General features: G+C 32.8%; 1 protein-coding gene across 1 annotated transcript; it reads left to right on the forward strand.

Annotated features, from left to right (window-relative positions):
* Nucleotides 1–202: 202 nt before the first annotated feature.
* On the forward strand, nucleotides 203–4,568 carry LOC134728070 (uncharacterized). The gene is made up of 2 exons (XM_063592468.1): nucleotides 203–560; nucleotides 4,141–4,568. The coding sequence occupies exons 1-2, from the start codon at nucleotides 203–205 to the stop codon at nucleotides 4,566–4,568; spliced, it is 786 nt and encodes a 261-aa protein (XP_063448538.1).
* The last annotated feature ends 7,235 nt before the right edge of the window (nucleotides 4,569–11,803 follow it).

Raw genomic sequence — 11,803 nt, forward strand, 5'->3', positions numbered from 1 at the left:
GAGTTTCGAATTCTTATACGATATTGAAATTATGTGCTTGAATTATTACTAAATTGGTATCGAGGCCAAGGTTTTTCTTTCTGAGCACGATTTGACAACATTCTCCAAGAGATAACATTTCGAAAGAAGTATATAAAATTATCAGTAATTGTAACCTTTATATTTCATAACCACAATTGAAATGGATCACGTTCATTTCAAAATGAATTTAATGATATTATTGTTGGCTGTTGCGGGTTCTTATGCGATTTTAGGTGACAGTTTTGGAGACGAGAAATCGGATGACTCTAGACTTAACAAAGTAGAAGATTTATTGATGGATCAAAACGAGCGAATTCGAAATTTGGAGGAAATCGTTTCAAATCAGAAGACTGAAATTCATGTGTTAAAGGACGAAATGAAAAAGCTTAAAAGCAGAGAAAAAAATCGTGCTGGTAAAATCTCAACCCTTATGGACATTCTATCAAAAGCAAAAATACCTGTACCATTTGCAAACAGTGGATATATGGGCGAATCTACGACGACAATACTGAAGAAAGACGTACCTTTAAGTACCCATCGTAGGTATTTAGGATTTTGATTTATTAAGAAAGATGGCGGCGATTGAAAAAATAGATAATTTTAGAAACGCTTCTAATGGTCAACTTCAGAAATATGTGCACCCGGTAAAATGCAATTGTATTTCTCCATGACACACGTTAAACTGTAAGATTTTGCGAAGTAATTCATGATGGTATATTTTTCTTTTAGTTTGTAGTTGTGCCTATGCGAAATGAGAGTTGGCTATTGTTTTGAAAACCCTATTGTTTCAAGCATTTTCGATGCAGTTAAGCTGTTATGCCCTAGATTCCACCCAATAAATGCAGAAATACGTGTCATTGTTATTATCTAGCGGGCTATAAAAAAGAAGATGTGATATGATTGCCAATCATAGACAACTATCCACAAAAGACCAAAATGACACAAACATTAACAACTATAGGTCATCATACGGCCTTCAACAATGAACAAAGCCTATACCGCATAGTCAGCTATAAAGGGCCCCTGTTATATATAACTTATTGAACACTTTTAAAATACTTTTAATTTTGGATTACAAAAAAAACAACTAGAAAAAACTTAAATGATCGTCCGGATCATCCAAAAGTTTTGAAGTTTTACATGTGTAGTAGTGCCGCCATTACGAATCCTCATAATGTTTCTTATCGCCTGTGCCTTTCTCTAAGGTGTCAAATAACAACTGTATAGATATTTTATCGCCTAAAATCACTAAACACGTTTTTTAGATTACCCAAATGGAAAACTACGTATATACGTCAGTAGTTTATAAATAAGTTCAACTGTTCATTCTGTTGACGGCAATTTCAAATAAGAAGACAAAGTTTACGTTCAAATTGGACTCGGACTAGGGGTTCAAATAAGCGGTGGTCCTAAGTCTGCGATCTTCCACTTTTGCAAACGGACTTTTGACTTGGTAACTAGCTACTTCATACAGACCTTCAACTTGAAAGAAAATAAAAATAACTTTGCAAAGCTTTTCACCAAAGTCTCCAAATAAACGATCTCAAAACTTATTTTCATCATTATTATCCATGACAACAATGTTCATTTTATTCAACCGCTAGCTTCATACAGAAAATCGCCGACAAATAATGTGTAAATTTGAGTAAAATCGTATCTGACTAACAGAAACAACATTGACAACACAATGACAATAGATGCCGGAAGGACAATTGCAATATCGTATCCGATTCCGGAAGCGGATAAGGATAATTCCGGGTTTTAGCGATTAACTATAAAAAAAAATCCAGAAGGTGAAAATAAATGCATCTATGCATGGTAAATGAATATAAACACTAAAATTGAAAACAAAAAGATATATATTTAAAAGAAAAAAAGAGCAGAAAATATTTTAAACTGAAACTCAAATTACTTTTTGACAAATGTTAATGTTCAAAATGTCCAATACAATGTGACAGTTGGGAACACTTTATCTTAAATTAAATGTGTTTCCGATAACAGAATACATGTTCTTTATCGGTGATAAATGTTGATAATGCATGTAAGAGATTTTAGAGTGTAAACATATTACTGCAACTTTGAAGGGATATTTTGTTCTCAATTATAAAGGGTCAGTTAAAGTACCTGGAAGTTTCTTACTTTATTTTCACAAAAAAATGCAACTATATATTTTCTTTTCTACATTGGCTAGAGGTATAGGGGGAGAATTGAGATCTCATCAACGTGTTTAACCCCGCCGCATTTTTGCGCCTGTCCCAAGTCAGGAGCCTTTGGCCCTTGTTAGTCTCATATTATTTAATTGAAGTTTCTTGTGTACAATTTGGAAATTAGTATGGTGTTCATTATCACTGAACTAGTGTATATTTGATTAGGGGCCAGCTGAAGGACGCCTCCGGGTTTGGGAATTTCTCGCTACATTAAAGACCTGTTCGTGACCTTCTGTTGTTTTTTCTATGGTCGGGTTGTTGTCTCTTTGACACATTCCCCATTTCCATTCTCAATTTTATATTATATAATAACTGAATGTAAGCAAATCATATGATATATACGTGACGTCCTTTGGGTTACTCTTCCCCTCCTGTGTGAATCGGATGAGATGCCCACCTCTGAACCATATAATTCATGTATGTGACTATATAACTAGTCAAATGAAATAAAGGGGGATTCCTGGAGTCACCCTACACCCTCCTGTTTGGGAACTTTGAAACGGTTAGGATCCCCACCCCTAAACCATAGATATTCATGTATGGGACAATATAACTAATCAATAAAATAAAGGGGGAATCCTTTGGGTCACTGTAAACACTCCTGTTTGAGAACTTGAAAGTGGTCGAGATTCGCACCCCTTTACCATATATATTCCTGTATGGGACACTATAACAATTCAAATAAAAAAATAGGGGGAGTTCCTTAGGTCACCGTACACCCTCCTGTTTGAAAACTTGAAAAAAGTCAATATCCCCACCCTTGACCATAAATTCTCATGTATGGGACAATATAACAAATCAAATGAAATATAGGGGGAGTCCCTGTTATCACCCTACCCCCTTCAGTTTGATAAATTGGAAACCGATCAGATCCCCACACCTAACCATAAATATACATGTATGGGATAATATAACAAATCAAATGAAATATAGGGGAAGTCTCTGTGGTCACTATTTCGCTTCCTGTTTTAGAACTTGAAAACAGTCGTGATCCCCACCCTAAACTATATATATATACATGTATGGGACTATATAACAAATCATTTACATTTACTATGGGCTGGTCAGTCAGACTCCACCTTTGACCCCTGTAGTAGTGAACAGTTCTCTGATTTGTGTTTCATAACTTTTGTTCTACAGACCCCAACTCAGTTTTCTTTCCAGGGAAACCAGTCCATTCATACTATTACATGTTCGTACTAAGTCAACTTGTTCTACTAACAGTAACATTCAACTAAAACCAACGTTAACTACCAACTAGAACAACTGCAATCATTGCGAATTTTTTCCATATCAGACTCATCATAAAACATATACATTGATATATGCATTGCTTTTGAAACCTTGATATCATATAAATTATTTGCCTTGATAATTATTTTATAAGATAAATATAGATTCTATCACCGCATCGAGTGTGATACGATATTTCTCTAATTCTTCGTCAATTTATCCTTTTCTCCACCCATTGTAAAAAGAATAATTAATTAACGTATGGTTCGTTTGATCCCAGTTCTTCGTTGGTTAAAAACCGATTAAGACGTTGAATGTTCTTGTTTTTCTCTGAATTTCCTTTTTTGGCGGCACGAAAAAAGCGGCCATGCATGATGACGTCACATAGAAAGAACACATCTTTGTTTGCAGATCAGCCGCAAAGAAGAAATAAGGTTTGCCTGCGTATTATTCGAAAATCATCAGAGAAACAACTTCTACCACCAAATTAAATATCGTGTAATACGATATTTATCCACTCTCGACAGTTCAATTTTAAATATTCAAAACGCTTTTTTTTTTTTTTTTAGAGTGCAACAAAAATTAAAATATGAAAAGCTCTTGATCAAAGTTCAATGTAACAATGTGGTTGTAGGTTAATTTTCACCTACTTCACACATAATTTGTATTTGAATTGTAGACGAAAAACGACTTCTGCAGGGTGCAGTAGCTTTCTATGCATATATGAATCACACTGAAGTATCTCCAAGCACGCACCATACTATCATTTTCGACATCGCTATAACGAATGAGAACAATGGCTACCATCCGTATTCAGGAGTTTTTATAGTTCCAGTGAGCGGAGTATATGTTTTCACTTTCAGTATAAGAGTGGATTGTCGTGGTCAGGGGGCCTTTGAGATTGTGAAAAATGATGCAGTAGTTGGCGTTGTAAATGCCGAGCTACATTTGACATGTATCCAGGATCACATTGGGGCGACGATCGTTATTAATGCCAATAAGGGAGACGATGTCTATATTAGAACACATTCAACATTGCATCGTACAGGAGACATAGTTAGCGATGAAACTGGAAGATCCTCCTTTGCTGGATGGCTGATTTCATAGGAAAATTGAACAACCGTCGGTTTAGTTAATAAATATTACACTTAATGTTTTGATTTTTCTGACTCTAGTAACAACTTGGGAATCTAAAGACACACGAAATAGTTTAAGTGTAAAAGTTATTAAAGTCAAATTGGATTCTACAGTAAATAAAACGAAATAAGAGTATTAAAGCTCGTGTTAGAAGAATTAAAAAAAATCAAATACACGTTATCACACATTTATCGAGGTCCCTGATCACCGATAACTGTAATTCGGAATATGAAACATTTATATATAACCATAATTGGTTTAAAATAACTAATGACTTGGGACAAACACACACAAAATATGGCGGAGTTAAACTGTTTGAAGAGCACAATCCTCCCAATTTTTATTAAAACTCCATGTCAATCCTTGGTTATCATTGTCCAAGTATTCACGGTGTGCCAGTTCCAGATATAGATAATGAGAGATTAGTCGATATACCTTAATTTATCAGGTGTAAGGTCATTGTGAATGTACATGTATAAGTTTATCTTTTAGTCTGTGACATAATAAACCCCTACAGTCCAAAAATAGGATCATAATGGTTGGTGTAAAATGCAATCAACAATATATGACAGCGTTTATATAAATAAGGAGATGTGGTATGATTGCCAATGAGACAACTCTCCACAAGAGCCCAAAGGACACTGACATTAACATATATACCCCCGTTCGGCCTTCAACAATGATTAAAGCCCATACCGCATAGTCAGCTATAAAAGGCCAAGAAATGAAAATATAGTGTATAGTCTAGTTTTTAAATGCAGCCTCTGATAAAATAAACAAACACATGACCAGGAAGAGAGATATAGTTGTGGTTTTGTTAAATTCAACCTCCCAATGGTGATCTTTCCATTTTTATGAATCTTTAGAGCCTCCATTTTGTCTAGTGATCTTTGATTACATACATTTGCATATCTTTAAATAATAATTACTAAATGTCTGATAAAAACATAGCATTACCACCAGTTGGCCAAGCAGATCATAAAATAATTTAATTCGACATAGATACATGGCTGAAAAGAGTATGGAAAGTACCATAGGTAAGACAAATCCTTAAATTTGATAAAGCTGACTGGAAAATTGTCTTATAGTCTGTTCTAAAAAAAAAACCACGCAGATCATAAGAAAAATATTTTGAAATAAGTCATGTTGACACGTTTTGAAACATCCTTAAAAAACACATTACTTTGGGTGACAGATAAATTACGAAAACTGATCAACATAAAAAATAAAGTATTTAGTTTTAAAGAAAAATGAAAACCATCTTAACAAGCAAGAACAGAAAGATTTAGGCACAGGGTACTTGAACAACAAAGAAAAATAATATGTGATTTATCTGTAAACAAATGTTGATCTACACATGACAACAAATGCAAAATCAAAACTCTTATTCAGCTACATTTGTATATCAAAAGCATAAGAACAGATAAGACAAGTATTGTACCTTTAAAACGGACGGAATAACGTCATTAATCATCAGTTTCAATGAGTCTTCACAAATAAATTTAACTCAAATATCCCGGACAAAGGTACTAGCCCACAACTTGAAATGTCACAAATGTGTATTAGCCAAACAGGAATCACAATGTTATTATCTAAACTTAACCCAAACAAAATATGTGGACCTGTAAAATAAGTCGTAGTTTACTTAAATAATTAAAAGTGCAAGTGTAACCTATACTTACATTGATATTCAGTAAGTCATTGGAGTCAATTGAAACACCGAAAGATTGGAAACATGCCACCGTTACTTCCGCATTTAGAATATGAGTAAAATATTAATTGTAAATCATAGAACCATATCATTATCATGTATATGCTGTAAGATAACAAATAACATAATGATATAGGTCTGTCAAAATTAAAAAAAAAATACATCTAATTTCAGAAAAAAACAATCTTGTAAATCATAGACGCTACAGTAAAGTAGGAAACAGATTGGTTAATGGCTTTCCACCCAGACAAATGTATCAAACTACATGTAGTATTTTCACATAAAAAGAAACCTTATATATATGACAACATCCCACATAACCACATTATTCAACCCGCTACATTAGCTATAATTCAAATATCTGAATGTTATTCTACAATCAAACTGAAACTAAACTACATTACAACAACATTATCTCAAACGGAAATAAATATTTAGGATTCATGAAAAGAAATTTAAAAATATCTTACACAGACAATAAAGGGACTATATTCTTAATAGTCTTTTTCCAATTTTTAAATGCTGAACTTGTCTTTCGTGCATTCTAAGCGTTTAATAATTTTAAAAACTAGCATGCACATGTTTTGAAACTGTGAAGAAAACAACTCTCAAAAGCAATGACTACCATTAATTTCGCTGAAATAGTATATATTTTTTTCGGGGCCAGTTCAGTGACGCCTGCCCGCGTTCAGAACCAAATGGTTTGGAGCTGATTCTGGTTAAAGGTCGGGTTGTCAAATTGTAAAAATTACAGTTAGTAGGATCGTTTTCCTTTAAATCGTTTTCAATTCAGGTAATTATATATACGAACATGTACAATCCATAGAAGGTGGAAATAAAATATCGTCCTTCTCTGCACAGCTGATTTCAGCTTAAGTAAAACACCACAAGTATTTTTGTAAGTAATCAATACTTCAGATTAAAGACCACTGTAGAATTCATTTTCATACCTTAAGTCTTGATTAATTTAGCAAATGCTGAAATAAACAATAGTTTGAGGGATCGAATCAACGATCTTCCGCAATCGAGACAAACACGCTCCGACAATACTACCAAGGCGATTTCAAGACATCAACAGAGATAAATTGTTTTGGCGTATTACATTAGCGTGGATTTGAAACATGACATTTGCTCGAAAATAACATTGGTGCGAATTTTACGTATATATCTACATGTTTCAGAATATTAACCATGCTAGTTTATACAATTCACCACTGTTAAGTCGTATTATGTATTTAGTATCTGTTCAATTTTTTTTGTGTCATTGTGACCTAAAGTCCGTTTATGATGAAACTAAAACTTGAATAATTGTTACATATAAAAGGAAGAAGTCGTGTAGGAACTAATAAGCTGTCGACCATCGTTATATCTGGAATCTCTGCTATATGCAGCCATTGAGAAGTTTCCTTGGCAGATACGTAACCGTTTTTAGATGTTCTGTTCACTTGTCTATTATATTGTTTAAATTCGCTTAAGTATAATGCTATGATTTTTTTTATAAAAAAAAACAAAATAAACAAGTGCTTGAAAAAAAATATTTCAAAATATTGCTTTCTTTACAAACAAGACTGGGGAATTTGATTAATATTACCAGGGGGAGATTACTACAATATATTTTGTCCGAGATATTACAAAAACATTCATGATTTTTCTCAATCGGAGAAACTACTACGCTTTGGATGATATTTTTAACGGAGTGTTTATTATACACAGATGCCCAACTCGCACTATCAATTTCTATGTTATAGTGGACCGTAAAATTTGGATAAAAACTTTTATTTGGCATCACAATTAGAAATGACATACGGTATCATACGAAACATGTGTACTCAGTTCAAGTTGATTGGACTTTAGCTACATCAAACAATACATAGGCCAAAAACTTTAACCTGATTGGAGACAGATGTTTGAACGAACGAACTATCAGACGACCGACCGGACTGAAGAAAGGGCGAACGGACGAACGGACAAATAGACACATTGACCGAAAAACATAATGCCCCTGGTTGGGCATTGACATTTATATTTTTCTGTCAATCTATTGCTCATGCATATAAGTATTCATTTTAAGCCGCAGAGACAGGTGGAGTAGAAAGTGTCCCGGTTGAAGAGTCGGAATGCAACACGCTTATGAAAGGATGTGTCATATGTGCTGAACAGTTAATAACAAAATATTATGTTTACAGATTGTTTCTTTCCCAAATGTGAAACTGTATGAAAACCCCGCATCTTACCAAAAGCAATCAAAGTCAGTGATCCTATTAAAAAATTCTATGTTCATCCATTAAATGCATTAACACAATTTATTGAGAGTAAATTAAAGTCTCGGGTTTTTTGTTTTTTTTTAAGGTTCATTCATTCTTATTCTTAAACTTGAAAAACACTGAAGTAAAGATTCATTTGAAAGAAAAACCAATTTAAAAAACAAAAAACAGTAGCTAGTACTGTTAGTTAAATAATACACATTCCAACTTAATATGTGTGTTTATTCTCGATATATAGTTGTCGGAATCCGTAAAACTTGTTCCAATCTGTTGTTTTTTTTATTTTTATTTGTTTTTGATTTGTTTTTCTTTGGTTAGAAAGGAACAAAAACTAAATCCAAAAGTGTCCCTAAAATCATAGCCTTTTTTGTAACCTTATATTACACTTATTTTGACCTTCACCACTGTATTTATTATTTACAATTGCATGTTGTGTTTGTTTGTATGTATATATTATGTTTATTAGGTGCATCTAAAAATTGAACAATTTTGTTAATTTTATTGCAGGCACTAACTTGACAGAGATCTAATGAGAATCTTTTTTAAAAATAAATAATTATAGCCCATTACATTAAAAATTTAAAAAAAAAATACATCGATTGAACATTTCCGTTTGCCGTAAATTTTATGTTTATCTATGAGTACATACTCTAACCAGTCTACTGACCACAGGTGTCAACAATAGATAATTGTGGTTAAGCTCGAGTAATTTACCATTTTGAAACCGTTATACATTGCCTTGAGATTCACGAATTAATTGTAGTTCACCCACAAACAAAATCTAACCGAACTACATACAGATGACCGCTTTAAACTAACATAATACCCTATTAAAAATATTAACTATTTGATAAGAATAAGAAAAAAGTTAAACATGTCGAGAAATGGGGAAATCGAATATTTCACTTATTAAGTTTTTCAAGCATTACAATTCATTGTTCAATAGTTAGATAAGCCTTTTGAAACAACTATAAATTGAACGGGATTTTTGCTTGTCTGCAAATTGTATGTTGACGTTCTAACCTATTGTGTATCATATCATAATTTGTAATCTAATGTTTATAGCCTGTCTATATAAGTTTTAACTCTATTAAGCTAACAGCATTTCTGGAAGTTTGTGATAATAGTCATAACACAAAAACATTTGTTTTGTTTAGCCAGGATACAAACAAAAAATAAAAAAAATACTTAAAGCTACAAACCTACTTACAGCCATGTCTATTGATCGCTGGCTAATAGTTGTCTCATCGGCAATCATACTTTAGTTTCTTGGGTAACTATCAAATACAGTCCCATATACTTTTTTCTTTCTTTATTTATTTACAAATTGTTTTTTTTTGTTTTTATTTCTAAATACAATACATATAACTTCTTCAGTATTACAATATCCCATTTTCATTCTCCCTTTTTTTTTTATGACTTCCATATTTGCGAGGCTTATTTATTGGCCTTTAACATTTTTCAACTTTTCTTGCTTTTACTTTTTTGTATTTTTCTGTGATGATGAAGGTGATGATGATGATGATGGTGATGATGATGATGTGTGTGTCAGTTTTGTAATGCTCTCCTACAGCAGTCCTCTCCTAATTCCTGTAACAGTTTATTCATGTAATGGATGACTGCGTCCAGGATTACAGGGCTGCTATAGGTATATTTAATAACAGAAAAAAACAATGTGGACCTTCATCCAATTTACACATAGCTTCCTATCTAGACATATTTATAATCAACTTACGTTGCAGTCTCCTCATCTTCAATCTCTCTGTTTTACAAACAATTAATCCAAGATTAAACATTATTTTTCTGTTGTACGTACTTCATTTTCTCCTTATTATTGGAAATGTAGAAACAAATCCTGGTCCAAGTTTTCGTAATGAATCGAACGCACCGTCGATGAATGTAACACAACCACAAGAAAATTTTATATCCATTTGTAGTCTCAACATTAGATCCGTGAGAAATAGAATAAAATTTCTAAATAATTTTTGTGATGAATTTGATATTATCACGCTATCGGAAACACACTTAGATCCCAACATTGCTGACGCCGATATAAAACTTGATTCCTTCTCTTCAAATATAGTCCGAAAAGATAGAAATAGCTTTGGTGGTGGTTTACTCATTTATGTCAAAGATGGTATCGGACTTAGTCGAATAAATGCACTCGAAACGAAAGAAGACGAATCCCTTTTTGTCAATATCCATGCTAAAGGTCAAAGCTTCCTATTGTGTCACACTTATCGATCGCCTAATTCAGATAATAACTACTGGACACGATTAAATCATGCAATTGGGATGGGTTTGGAGGTCAATGAAAGGATGGTAATAACGGGCGATTTGAACTCTGACTTACTTACTACGCATAATAACAAACTGATTGACACATTAAATTTGTTCAATTTAACCAATGTTATTGAATTACCTACTAGAGTAACGGACCATAGTAGCACTCTGCTGGATCCGATTATTATTAGTGACTCTATGTCATGTTCCTTTTCAAATGTTCTAAAAACTCCATCTGCAATTAGTGATCATGATGCACCTGTTGCATTTCTCGAATGTCCAATGTCCGATTTTAAATCTTTTAAAAGAGAAGTATGGCTATACGATCAGGCTGATAATGCCAAATTTGCTGAGAAATTAGACGAAATAGACTGGAATACCATGCTTCCCGAAAGTAAAACCACTAATGAGATGTGTGAATGTTTTACAATAGAATTTTTGAAAATAGCTAAAAAATGCATCCCTACTAAAATAGTAACTGTACGACATAATGACAAACACTGGTTCAATAATGATATAAGACGTGAAATTCGAATCCGAGACAGATTAAGGAAAAAAGCGATTAAATATAATTGTGAAAATAATATTACGAAGTACAAAAAACAACGAAATAAGGTAAATAATATGAAAAAAATCGCCAAAGAAAATTTTGAAACAAATTTGGACTGTCTAATATCAAAACAACCCTCAAACTCAAAAACGTATTGGAAATTAATGAAAACGTTAATTAAATCCAAAAAAGGTTCAGAAACCATACCCCCTCTCCAAAATATTATAAATGATAATGAACTGAATGATACTGTATATGAAGATGAGGAGAAATGTAATTTGTTGAACAAATATTTTAGTATGATTTCAAAACTAGATGAAGATCATGTTGATTTGCCCGAATTTGATACAAAAACTAATAGTAAGTTTTCAGATATTCAAGTAAATATAAAAGAAAT

Source organism: Mytilus trossulus, chromosome 8 (genome assembly GCF_036588685.1).
Source record: "Mytilus trossulus isolate FHL-02 chromosome 8, PNRI_Mtr1.1.1.hap1, whole genome shotgun sequence".
NCBI classification, from domain to species: domain Eukaryota; kingdom Metazoa; phylum Mollusca; class Bivalvia; order Mytilida; family Mytilidae; genus Mytilus; species Mytilus trossulus.

Coding starts and splice junctions, on each gene's coding strand:
- LOC134728070 (XM_063592468.1), top strand. CDS start 203: ATGAATTTAATGATATTATTGTTGGCTGTTGCGGGTTCTTATGCGATT. Junction 561..4,140: donor CGTACCTTTAAGTACCCATC/GTAGGTATTTAG, acceptor TTTGAATTGTAG/ACGAAAAACGACTTCTGCAG.